Source organism: Prunus avium, chromosome 6 (assembly GCF_965620075.1).
Source record: "Prunus avium chromosome 6, drPruAviu1.hap1.1, whole genome shotgun sequence".
In the NCBI taxonomy this organism is placed as follows: Eukaryota; Viridiplantae; Streptophyta; class Magnoliopsida; order Rosales; family Rosaceae; genus Prunus; species Prunus avium.
The window spans coordinates 27,836,857-27,850,607 of record NC_142289.1 but is presented as its reverse complement, the minus strand read 5'-3'; the positions used below and the strand labels follow the sequence as shown (position 1 = coordinate 27,850,607).

General features: G+C 36.3%; 1 protein-coding gene across 1 annotated transcript; it reads left to right on the top strand.

The window, feature by feature from the left end:
- Positions 1 to 5,066: 5,066 nt before the first annotated feature.
- Positions 5,067 to 6,545, top strand: NAC090 (NAC domain containing protein 90). The gene is made up of 3 exons (XM_021950415.2): positions 5,067 to 5,277; positions 5,478 to 5,779; positions 5,946 to 6,545. The coding sequence occupies exons 1-3, from the start codon at positions 5,076 to 5,078 to the stop codon at positions 6,255 to 6,257; spliced, it is 816 nt and encodes a 271-aa protein (XP_021806107.1). The 5' UTR covers positions 5,067 to 5,075; the 3' UTR covers positions 6,258 to 6,545.
- Positions 6,546 to 13,751: the final 7,206 nt, after the last annotated feature.

Here is a 13,751-nt window from a genome sequence, read left to right as displayed (position 1 = left end):
AGCAACTTTGTGCGAAAAAGTAGATTCACATTTCATTATTGATGGACAACTGCTATATTTTCAAAAAATCTTATATGCTGTTTGTTTTTTGGTTAAAAGTTAAATTCTATTATGTTTTGGAATTTTAATTTTTTTTAGGTTAAAATGTTTAGAAAATTAAGTCACGAATGTTGAAACAAAAATAATGTCGAGAAAAATTAATGAGAAAAAAAAAATTAAGGGTTAATAATTCTTAAACAATTTAATAAAGTTGCGGACTCAAATTATGAGTCTGCAAGGTTGGAGGAAAAAAATATTTGAGTCCTGAAAATACATGAATAGTTGTATTTTGGAGGGTGAAAATTTGAGTTTAGCCCCAACGTGGTTGGAGATGGTCTTAGAGGCAGCTCCTCCCCTTATGAGGGTCTCGAATTTTTATTTTCATTTTTGTATTCTTATTTTTTGGTAATATCATACTTCAAACCGTACAAAAAACAAACCCAAAAAGACCAAATAAACCTTGACGCGGGTAGGAAGAGGTAAACGAAGAGAATTTGTTTCCCAAGTCCGCGTGCAAGGATTGGGATTTGATGGCACACGAGATTTACACTTTAGGTACGCTGCAGTATAAGATTTATGTCCCCTTCATTGTCCTACAAGACTGGGTCTTTGATAGCTGACATTTAACTTTGCTTTGCACTTGATTATCATATTTTTATAGGAAAATAATGAATCTATGGTGCTAATGGCATGAAATATGTTGCTTGTAAAAGAAAGCTACAACAGATGTTATAGTTTTATGTCTCTTTCAATTTGATCCCCATTTTAATTTCTCTTTCAATATATTTGTTAATTTCTCCTTTCCATATTGATGTTGATGTTTTTGAATTTCGCACTCTAAGTGCGTACTTGGCTTTTTGTTTGTTTGATCGATGGTGCTTGCTTGACCTTTTATAAGATTTTCCTTTTGCTAATTTACAGTGTTTTTTTTTAATAGAAATTCTAGGATTGCATTTATAATTCAGTCAAAAAAGCCACTATCCACAAAGGGCCAATATAAACTAGCCACAAAGGGCCATTACAATAACGGAGCGATCTAACATCAAAATTGAGACAGTCTGATGCGTCTCCACTAATGATCACATAGGATCGAAGAAACTCTAGCATAGGCATCTCAATTAAGATTGCAAACTCATAATAATAATAAAAAATAAAGCTTAAAAAAACCAAGTCATAACAATACAAATTAAACTCTCACAAATGAGATATGAAAAGCTCTCATAAAGAAGAGGTGAAAAGCTTTCACAAAAGGAGAGGTGAAAACTACACAGAAAACCCAAAGAGTCTCTGTGACTTATTCCAAACATAAAGAAACTGCAAAAATAATGGTGATGGAGATCCGACGCCAAGACGCAGCCGTCTGTGATAGTTGGAGGAAAATCATAACAAAACGAAGACAAATAGGAAAAATCTTTTTTTTAATTTTTTTTTTTTTGGAAAATGAGGGAAGAAGAGAGGGTGTTAGTATAAATAACCCTGATTTAAATCTTCTTTTTTTTTGCTATTTAATGGAACTTTTAATTGTTTTATTCATTCTATAGTATTCTTATTAGTACTTTAGAGATTTGTACGACTGGTGCATGCTCTTCAATGTACGGGGAGGTTTGACAAAATTGCCCTTAAGAGCATGGACATATGATCACATGTGACCTTTTTAAACCTATGCTTTTCAAAAAATAGAGCAATAAAAACACACGCTGCGTGCACAGAGGACTTCTTCAAACAAAGGACACATAAGCAAGAGAACTACGCCGGAAATCTCCAACCATGGAGATTGAACTCCCACAACCTCCCCAACCAAGCCACTCTAGCTTTTCTCTTCTCACACACAGTCTGGAAACTCCTCTGAGTTACTGGTCTCTTTGCTCAGCAAAACAGAGTACTTTACTCCCAGTTTTTCCTTAGCCCAGAACCACCAATCAGTCCACCCAGCCCCCAGCCTCCAAAACCTCCACCCCAACCAGATTTTCCACGTTTTCGCTCTTGTTTTTTCTCTTTCTTGTTGTGTTTGGCTTGATGGACATGGTTCCCTCGTCTCTTATGGCTCGAGCTTGGTAGCTTTGCTGCTGTGAATTTCTCTCTCTCTCTTCGACCACGGAGAATGAAGTGGAAGTTGCAGATCAGCTCACCATTCACCTTGAAAACAATCTGGACTTGGCAGAAGACAGGTGTGGCATTACTCTTGCCGGCTTCCTCATCACTGAGAAAGAACCTCAGATCGGTGGAGTGAAGAATGCCCTCCAACGTGAGTGGCGCAACATCGTACACTCGGACGATGTCAAGATTGCATGGGCTAGTCCCAATGTATATGTTATTACTGCTGCTTCTATTGTGGTGGCTAAGAAACTTATTGAGAAAGGTCCCTGGCATGTCAACGACGACGTTTTCTCCATCCAGCCATGGCCACAAAGCTTTGCACTTGCAGAAATTCATCCAAACAAAGCAACCAGGAGCTTTTTACGGATGAGAATCGAGATTGACTCGACAAAACCACTTCAGCTTGGTTTCTGGTTACCCAGAGCAAACGAAGAGCGAACTTGGATCAACCTGAAATACGAGGGACTGCGGCGTTTCTGCTTCCGCTGTGGCAGACTTGGCCATGCAAATCTCTTGGGTAAGCCATGTGTTCGTACTCTTGGCACTGTTGTTGCTCAGGAAGGGATGAAGTATGGAGCGGAGCTGGCGGTGAGAGCCACTAGGGGGCCCTCTCCACTCTTCCCTGTAAAACACTCTCGTAGCACACCATTTTCTCAGTTGGTAGAGATGGAAGTTCTGGGAAAGCGGAGGACTGTGGAAGATGCTCGTCACCGGCCGAACCCGATTCCCTGGCAGTCGGCTGTTCCTCTCCGACCCGTTGGGAGTGCACGCGCGGACAGACTCGACAATGCTGACCACTTGCATTCGGCTGGGGGACAACACGCTGATACGGTTCCCAATGGAGTGATGGGCTCACATGCTGTCGTGAAAGAATTTTTTTCAAATTCAATGGCCATTATCACGCATGCATGTTCCCCTAGTGCTTCAACTAAAGGACGAGTAGAGGAAGCTCTAGGCGTGCCAACTGAAACTAATACTGAGACCCTAAATGTTAATTTTTTATTGGGCCCTGCACTTTCCTTGGCTAGTGTCAGTAAAGACCCCACCCTTATTGGTGAGTCTGAGATTATTCATGCGGTTGTGGAAGATGTCGCACTCCACAAGACGACATCCTTGATTACTGAATCTGACCCCACAAAAGAGACGGAGCAGCCTACACAACAGAAACGTAGTAAGAAGAAATTTATCCTTGAAGGTGGCAACCCCCCGTCAAAAAGGAAAAAATTTCTTCCGTCGCTCAACCCAGGCTGCTCTCTAAAACTCACTAGAGGAACTGTGGGGGTTAGAGCTGGTGCTAAAGGGGGGCGCAAACGGGCACACGGCTCCACTGGTGTGGCTAAGTCTGCAATCAATGACTCATCGCTGTGTGAGGTAGTGGTGAGTCCATCCAAAGAGTTGGAAATCCTTGAACTGAGGGTTAAGAATGGTCTTATTGACGGCGGTGGTGGCTGGCCTTTGACAGCCACAAGAGGTCCATGAATCTACAATTTTGGAATTGTCATGGTTGGGGCATTTTCCTGACAATTCCTCACAGAAAGATGCTTTTATGCTCTATCAGCCCCTCTACTCTATGCCTCTGTCTTCTTTTTGGAGGTGTCGGCAGCTATGCTTTTGTGCGTTTGTCTTTGTTTCCTACTGTGAATGTTCTCCTCCGATCCCTTGCGGCTTTGTCTCGTTGTTGGATCTTCTCCACCGTGTTACGTTCTGGTGCGTCTCTCCTCAGTAATACTATTGCTGTTGAGGATGCTTTTAAAGTGCTTTTGACACTTACCTCTCGGATTATGGTAGCGCTCTCTGTAGCTGTGATGGCGTATCCATCACCATCTTCCTCTCGGTTCTTTGGTTTCTGTGACTTCTCTGGTGGTTTTGGTCTTGCGTTGGGTGCCTTGCCAATTGGTTATTGGGGGTGTGGCTTTTCTCAGCTTCCTGTTTTACGGCTTTTCTTTTTGTTTCTTAGCGTTTGTTGTTCGTTTTAATTTGACTGGGTAAGAAGCTTGGTTCTAGCCTTGTACTGAGGTCTAGCTGCTTCTACCTGGTTCGTGTATTTCCGGCTCAGTTTGCAATCTATCCCGTTTTGGTTTCTTTGAAACCAAACGTTGACAAAAAAAAAAAAATGTGACCTTTTTAACGAGAAATTTGACGAAATTTGACAATAAATACAATATTATTGATGTGCAATCATAACTTGGTGGTCGACTTAAATCGATATTGAATGTGAGGAACCAAAATGAGCAGTTCGACAAACTTAGTGGGGGTGATTTTTGGGAGATATAGAAAGATGCAAGACCTTGTTAACTAATTTCACGGAAGAAAGAATTCACTCTTTTATTTTGTTTAATGGGGATTTCCTGGTTAGTAACCAGGAATATCGATAAAAAGATGGTTTGGATGATTCTTTCTACAATTAAATCTTATGTTACCAAAGAGGAGTTGATGGTGTTTGGTTGAATTAATAATTAAAAGGTATTTTATGAATAAAAGGTGAGTGGAAAGATAGAATTTTATTTTTTCAAATTTACATGATGGGTGAGAAGTTAAGGTGAATGAAAAAATAGGACAGGTGTGTAGAAATAGCAGTACTCTAAATAAAAACAAAATGAACTTCAATTGTAGCATGTAAACAAATTTTTCTTTATTAAAATGAGCGGTAATAATGTTGGAAAAGTTTACGTCATATGGACCATTGGATTTGGACCCTTAAAATTGTTGGGGTTTTAATGATGCAGATAATAGAGTAGCTGACTAGTTCAAAAACACCTTTTTAAGTGATAAACAAATAAAATAAAGAAATAGGACAAAACTGCCATTCATAAACGCGTGGAAGTTTCCACACAAGCCCCATTTTTTCCAATTTCACTCGGAAACTCTCTCTCTCTCTTCATCATATCTAATTTTGTGCTCCCTCTATTTATAAATAGCTCCCCTTCCAAACACAAAACATGGTATCATTAATCAAACACAAACAGAGAGAAATTCAAATAAATACAATGGCGGAGCTGCCACCAGGTTATCGCTTCTACCCAACGGAAGAAGAACTGGTCTCCTTCTACCTCCCCAACAAGCTCCAAGGGAAGCGAGACGATACTCGTCGCGTAATCCCAGTCGTAGACATTTACAGCCAAGAGCCATGGGACCTTCCAAGTACAATTCCCCTCCATTAACCTTTCAGCATTGTTTTCTTCTTCTTCTTTCTTTTTTGCCAGGTTCGGCCTAAAATAAATAGGGGCGGAGCCACAGCAAGGCCTGTTATATATATATATATATATATATTTTAATCATGGGCATTAAAAAAAGGTACAAGTAGAGCTTATGTAATGGTTCACTCTGTTTTTCTGTTGCAGAGTTTTCAGGGGAGTTGTGCCATGGAGACACAGAGCAATGGTTTTTCTTCACACCAAGACAACAAAGAGAAGCCCAAGGAGGAAGGCCCAACAGGACCACAGCTTCTGGGTACTGGAAGGCCACAGGCTCTCCTGGGTATGTTTACTCCTCAGATAACAAGGTCATTGGACTGAAGAAAACCATGGTTTTCTATAAAGGCAAAGCTCCAACTGGAAGGAAAACCAAATGGAAGATGAATGAGTACAGAGCCATTGAAGCAGATAACCCAACTACCACTACCACTAGTACTAGTTTCCCCAAGGTATGAACTGTCGCCACGTTTGGTGTTTAGGATTGAATTGAATTGAAAAATTCATTTTCTACCTTTAACTTGGTCAAAATTTGAAATTTAGCCTCCATTTTTTCGTCACTTTGCCTGCTCGAATCCCGACATCACATTCTAATATAATTTTTTTTTTCCTCTATAGTACTTGAGGAATGAATTCAGATTGTGCCGGGTGTACGTGGTATCTGGGAGTTGTCGAGCATTTGACAGACGACCATTAGAAGGAGGTGGAGAGACGAAGCATCAATTGGGTGAGTCTATGGGTGGAACAAGCACCTTTTCTCTGAAGGCTCCAATGGTGGAGAAAGCAAGCTCATCGGATGAAACTTATTCATATTCAGGAGAGCTTGCTGATCTCCCAGAGACGTCTGCAGGGATTAATTGTATTAATTGGGAGATTATTGAAGGTTTTGAACAACCTCTATGGGAATGGGAACAATTGAATTTGCTTTAATCTAAGCCTGCAGCAGTGGATAGCTATCAAGTCAATATCAATCCATTTGAGGAAGCAAGCATAGGCCTAATTTAATTAATTTTTTGTTATAAAAAAGATATTTGAAGGAGTTAGATTCGAACACGCGATCTTGAGTGTAGTAAAATCTCGAGGATAAAGAAAAATTCCTCTTTTCTTTAAATTTTTGAATTCTTTGTAACCACTCATGGTCATAGTATATATGTGAAATAAATAGTTATATTTAAATGTAAAAATTTAATTCTTGGAATAAAAATGTTTGAAGGAGAACCATGGCCTGTTGACTTCATTTGATTTCTCTTCCTGGATAGACTTTCTATTCACATTACTTTGAAGATGGCCAGCTGTATTTTGTCCTTAATTAAATAAAAATTAAATAAAAAAGAGTTGGTAGAGTTCAAAAGCTTTTCTCATTTGAAATCTGTGCATGTTTTAATGAAAAATCAGTTGACCAAGAAAAAGGACTTGGAAATATGCTTGTGGACAAATGAAACTAATTTAAATAAGTAAAAATGGACTATGCTTGTACGACCTCTAACAGGTGACAGCACTAATTTTTTTTTTTTGGTTGGAAAGTGACAGCACTAAGTTGAAAGTTAAAATTGTGAGCATCCTTGACGCATTCAACCAAATGAGAATCCTTGAGGAAAAATATTTAAAAATCAAAAGAGAAAAAGACAGGGGGTCAGAAGCACTAGCTTTATATTCAACCAACAAAAGGTTATGTAGTTCTCAGTGCAGAAAAGGGGGTTGTTTTGGCGATTCTGTTGAAGGGAGTTTTTTTTAACATGGCTCATCTATTTTAGCATTTTAAAGCAGTTGAAGAGGTTTTTAGAGATACTCTAACGCGTAAAAAATTGAATCCAATTACTAGTTAGCATTGATATTGACGACTTTGATAAATTGATCTTTATAAGTGCATTCAATAGGAATTTTAGTGGATTTTAAACAAGTTTAAATGTTATGGGGATTCAATCATGTAAACCAAACCAACTACCAATTGACAAGAGGCGGTATGGGCTAAATCACTATATTTGTTTTAGGGTAAACTACATAAAACCCCCTAAACTATAGGGTCATTTTCAAATTCATACCCAATTTTAGAGACATTTACAGTACATACTCAAACTCCCGGAAATCCTACAATTTACCTCCTCCGTTAACCAAACCGTTAGTTAATCTGTTAAATGTTATGGGGATTCAATCATGTAAACCAAACCAACTACCGATTGAAAAGAGGCGGTATGGGCTAAATCACCATTTTTTATTTAATCTTCTTGTCATTCAGATTGTCTTATCCTTTCACTTCTTGTTTGATTTATTTATTTTCAGATTTGTATCAACCACGTAATATTAAAACATGTGTTACACATTAAAGCATATATATTTGCTTTCAAATTATATCATCTCTATTTCCTACTTCATTTCCTTTTTGCTAGATCCCTTTTGTCTTTCAAAGAAAAGAAGAAAATGGTTATGATGAAAAATCTTGAAATTCTTTTCATATTTGTTGTTACGTAGAACCTTTATGCTGCTCTTCATCCAACAAAAAGGGTGATGACTATCCATAAGTTTATTAGACCTTTTTACCCAAAAACATAAGTTTATTGAACAGTTTTATGTCAACTTCCATCCTCTTCCTCACAAAAAAAAAATTCAACAAAACTTTTAGAAATTAATTTTGATTGGAAGATTTGTCATCATTTTGAAACGGGTTGTATTGGTGCTGGTGGTATCTTGAGAGACTCCACTGGCAAGTGGTTAAATGGTTTTTCTGTGAATTTTGGGGTTGGGACAATCCTAGAGGCTGAACTGTGGGGTGTTTTTTGGGGCCTCAAGTTGGCTTGGAATATGGGTCTCAGAGTTGTGGAAGTTGAATGTGATGCTAGCTATGTGGTGGCCCTCCTTCAGAATGCTCCTGTGTCTGATCATCCTCTTTTTAGTCTTCTAAACTGCTGTCATCTGAAGCTTCATGATGACTGGACTTGCTCTCTTACCCATATCTACCGTGAGCAAAATCGTGCTGCTGATCTTCTGGCTACCAAAAGCTATGATCTCCCTCTTGGACCTCATATTTTTGACTCGGAGCCTGCCTTTCTTAGTACTGTCCTTGCTGCTGATACTAGCAATGTGGCTAGTTCTCGTTTAATTCCCTTATAGTTGCTGTTTCTTTGTTTGGGCGCTAGCTCTCCTTTGCACCCAAAAAAAAAAAAAAAAAAAAAAAAAAATTAGAACTAGTGGAAAGTAGGACTGGTATTTTCACCCGACAAACCGAATAACCGAGCGACCTGGCCCATTTATTTTACTTGAAAAACCAATGTATTTAATTATTTCCATTTAAGAGTTTAGTGGTATTCAATTGTGACTTTTAAAAGGTAGTTTAAAATATTTAAAAGTTGAGTGGCATCCAAAAAGTTAATGACTTTTAAAACGCCTATTAAACAAATGACTTTTGCATATTTTTAAGACTAATTGTTACAGTCCCGTTCTCCTGAACCTTTGTAGTCCAAGGAGTTTGTGGTCACCCACCCTTGGATCTAATCTAAGAGTGGAGAAAACACTTATTTTAAAACACATAAAAGGTTATTTCATTTTCTTTTACTGAACAATATATTAACTAAAAAACCAAAAACAAAACAAGTTTCTGGAAACTTGCGGAGTCGCTGCCCAACCTCCTCCGACCCCATGGTAGAGGTCGACTCTTTAGCTTAGCCTGGAAACTTGCTCTATTTTTGCCAATTAGTTTTTTAATCTCATATGGACTCTCCTATTGCTCTATTCTTCTATTGCTTTTTCTACTGTTTTCTGATTAATAAGAGAGTAATCTTCATATGAAAACGATTTTTTTTTTTTTTTTAGGTTGAGAAATTGATATTGGTTGGTTGATAAATCAATGATGTGTTGAATCAAAGGTGAAGAAGAGCAAGAAAAATTATGATTTCAAATATGGGTTCCTCGATCATTCAAATCTAGGATTTCAAATCAGAAAAATTGAATCAAAGTGGTGAAGAAGAACAAGAAAAGTCATAACATCCAAATTGGCTCTTCTTTCTTTTACAATCCATCCACAAAAGCTAAAAAAAACTAACCCAAAAAAACAGAGCAAAAGAATCAGAAGAATCTGCTGCCCCAATGTCGGAAGAATCAGAAGGTGATAAAGGGGTCGAATTCCACAGTGGCTGCACTCCAAGGTTTCAGAACGTGTTTTTTTTCTTTCATTCTTTTGTTTTTTTTTTTCCAAAAAATGTGTTTTTTAACTAATAGAGTAAAAAATATGGATTTTAAAATAAGTTTTTTCTCCACCCTTAGATTAGATCCAAGGGTGGATGACCACAAACACCTTAGATTACAGGGGTCCAGGAGAACGGGACTGCTAATTGTTAATAGCAAAAGTCTTGCCAATTTACTAATGACTTTTATCAAATTCATTAAGGTATTTAAAACTCTATAAAAATTACTCACTTAAAAAATATCTTTATAAGCATGGATTGGATACAAACCCCCAAGTCACTAAAAATTCTATAAAAATCATTTGACATGGTCTTTTAAACTAATCAACCAAACTCCATTAAAGTCTCAACCAAAGTCTACGCGGAGTGATAGAAATCCATCAAAATCCACAAATTCAACGACAGTCCATCACTCCCTTAAATACCATTAAAATATTAATTGAATACAGTTCAGAAACAATTGTATATGCCTTTTAGAGTATGGATAAAAGTTGTTAGCATGACTAATCTCTAATTGAAAAGTGATGAATCACAACAATTAGAGTGTACTAGCCTCTCCGCATGCGCTTCCACGCTTGTAAGAGGCTTTTTTTTTTTTTAAATTTAAATTTATTTTAGAATTAAAAATAATAATGGGTAGTTGTGTTCCATAAAAATAGGATATATTATCTAATTTTTCTTTTAATTAATTTTTTTTTAATATGAAAAAGTGTGAATTTACCATACCATCCTCATTTAATTAATAATTTCAATTCTTAATGTTTGCATTAACCAATGGCATTTTCTGGTATTTTGAATGTTTTACCATTCTCTGCCTTTTGCTTTATATATATAAATGACTCTAGATTAATGTGCTAGTGCGTGACGGTGGTGCTTGTGAGAGGTGGAGGTCGTTGGGTCTTTGAGGGGGGTTGACTTTGCTAGGTTTCTTCTTCTACTTTATTTAGGGGATGTAGTCAATCCATATTTATAAAGATTTTTTTTAAGTGAGTGACTTTCATAGAGTTGACAAATTTTTAAATACTTTCATAGAGTTGATAAAAGTCACTTGTAAATTGGCAAGATTTTTACTATTAACAGTTAGCATGAAAAGTATGGAAAAGTCATTCATTTAATAAGTTTTTAAAAAGTTATTAACTTTTTGGATACCACCAAATTTTTAAAGACTTTTTAAAAGTCACAATCGGATACTACCAAACTTTTAAATACTTTTAACTACGTTTTAAAAGTCACAATTGGAATACCATTAGACTTTTATAAACTCTTTAAAAATCGAAATTGAATATCTCCAAACTTTTAAACTCTGTAAAAGTCATTAAAAGTTTGAATTAGATACACCCCCTAATATTCATAATTGAATAGTTTTTGTTTTTTGTTTTTTTGAGGACCTTTCCTATTGAAAGGGGCGATAACATACTAAACTCACACACACTACACGGATGCTAGGACTCGAATTTAGGACCTTGCCTGAGGGAATAAATACTCCAAACCACTACACTAGTGGGTCCTTTGCAATTGAATAATATTTTTGAGTGTTGCTAAACAAACCTTAAAATTAATTGAGTACACCCTACTACCAAACTATTTATTGAATTTCTAATTTACTCTAATATAAATGACCATAAAGGATATATTGAATTATGAAACAAATATAATTTTAATAAATGCACTCTACTCGCAATATTCAACCCTAATGAAATATAGAGAAGTTTTGGTGGGTTAAGCAGCAAGTTCTGCAACGATGGGGTACATTTCGTTAAAATGTTTTGTTAATTAGCTTCAGTACTTAATTACTTTAAGTATCTAACGTTGATGTTTTATTGACTGACTAGTTGTAAACGGAAGAGAACCAAGTTTGATAATTTTACCGAACATGAAAAGTCTTCTGCCATCACCCAAGTTGAGGAGAACCAGGCAATTCTTGGAGCTGAATACCCCATCATTGTTAAGTCTATGATACGTTCAAATGTTTCTTCTTGGTTTTGTCTGGCAGTAAAGCTAGAAAATCTACAATGGAGAAAATGGGAGATGGGGTATTCACTTAGACATTATAGATTAGCCATGGACTTCTCAAGATGGTGTACTCAGTTCAATAAAGAAATGGAATGGATGTGATATTTGGTTGAATACCCCATCATTATTAAGTCCATGATACGTTCAAATGTTTCCTCTTGGTTTTGTCCTGTATATTTTGTTAAAATAGTTTTACAATAATCAAGCTTTGAATTGAAGGAGCTAGCAAATCTACTTCCACAACAGTTTAATACGAAATTAAAGATTTTGATGCAAACTCAAAATATGAAAAGAGGGCATGAATTCATGTAAAAAGAGAAACCTGGTTTAGGATTGGTATTAAGGTGTTGTGTGATAGAGTGTATTAGGGTGTACCGGGGGTATTTTTGATATTATAATAGGATGTACTCAGTTAATTTTATATTTTGATTAAAATATTAGGGTGTACTTAAATTATAGGGAGTACTCGGTTAATTTTAGGGTTCGTTTAGTAGCACTCTAGTTTTTTCTAAAGTCTCTTAAGTTTAAAATTATTTCATTAGGGGAGAGGAGGGATCATTTGGTTTTATGGTGTAAATGAAAATTGTAGAGCTAATTAGGACATTTTGTAAGTGTATATTGAACACCTCAATGATTATAGTCATTTTAGGTATTGAACACTAGAGTAGGTTTCACAAGCCCATTAAGATAGATCCACACAAATGTGCTCGGTTCTGTGAGCATTCAAACATCGGAAATGCACTTGCTCAAATCATTATCACCATATGTGCGGCTACGTTTTTGTTGTAGTGTGTTTTTGGGTGATGGCAGTTTCTCCACTCAACTTTGGCCATGGTGGTATTGTCCATGTCTTCACGGCGACGTCTTTGTGCATATTGTGCTTGGGTTTGACAAAGTGGGGTAGGTAAACATGAGATTATTTATTCGAGAAAACTCATATTGTTGCATGAGGCATCAGAAACTATATAGGATATATATATTTCTAATACAAAGTGATATTAGAGAAGGAGGGATTGGAATGTAGATGCATTGGGCATCATATTCCTTTCCGTCATCTCTGGCACGATCAATTACCGAATCGTGCAGTGAGAGCTGGTAATTGGAATTCTTTAGCTGTGGGTTGTCCTCGTGGGTTTGTTTTGTAATCATATTATCCTTATTATATAAAAAAAAAAACATTAACAAGTTTAGTAGTTCGTACAATTGTGTTTTTTGTATAGTTTATTTCTGTTATTAAATTTTTTTTTTCAACATCTTCAATAAAGAAATGGCGCCATAACTTTTCTAATTTCGTATACCAACAATCAATCACTCCAACTTCATGACATTGTCGTTATTTGGCATTCAAACTTCATGAGGGACCCTTTTCAAGGGCAATCTCATCATTTTTAACAAATACAGTACCTGAAACATCTTGCTTCGTTAACATGCACTATATTGCCAACAAATGTAGTGAAGAGAATGCCTAATTGAGATAAATAACGAGAATGCCCTTGAAAAAGAGTACATTGTCCTGTTATGTGCCATAATTTAACGAAAAAGTGGCCAAAACCTGTCCCTAAAGGGCGAAGATTTCAGGGAAAATTGGGGGTGGGTACGGGGATCCCGAATTTTAAAAATCCCCAGTTGAAGATGAGCCGTGGATGATATTGTTATCCTCATCTCCAAACCCGGCCCGATTATATATATATATATATATATATATATATATATTAAAATAATAAATATCGAATATAGAATATATATTTCAACAAACCATATGGGAAATAATTCATGATTTTCTTGGTTGACCAAGAAACATATGGAATTTTTTTTTTTTTTTTTAATGTGCTCTCCCTGATTTGTTATTAGAACTTCCTCCCATATTGTTTGATGAAGCTACAGTGCTACAAGGGTTTTTTTTTGTTTATTTCATCTTTTATTTTTGTAGGTTTTTAATGTGTTTTTATTGGTTAATTTTAGCGGTAGAATAAGAATTTTGGGACAAAATATTTAGATTTGATTGTGGATAATATGATTTCTAGTAGTTTGTCAAATTGTTGAGATGATTTTGAGTAGTTAAGTTGAATTTTATGGTTTAATTGAGTTGATTTTTTTGGTCAAAATTGAGTGCAGTATATTTTTAATAAATAAAAATTAGGGATTCGGGGCGGGTTTGAGAGACAATCTCTTGATACGGACAAGGACGGGAATTCTCCGAAATTTCTTACCATAGATTGGGGCGGGTATGGGT

What these genes read in the sequence shown, in the direction of transcription:
- NAC090 (XM_021950415.2), top strand. Translation starts at nt 5,076, where the DNA reads ATGGTATCATTAATCAAACACAAACAGAGAGAAATTCAAATAAATACA. An exon ending in AGAGCCATGGGACCTTCCAA is followed by an intron (nt 5,278 to 5,477) that starts GTACAATTCCCC and finishes TTTCTGTTGCAG; the next exon opens with AGTTTTCAGGGGAGTTGTGC. An exon ending in CTAGTACTAGTTTCCCCAAG is followed by an intron (nt 5,780 to 5,945) that starts GTATGAACTGTC and finishes TTTCCTCTATAG; the next exon opens with TACTTGAGGAATGAATTCAG.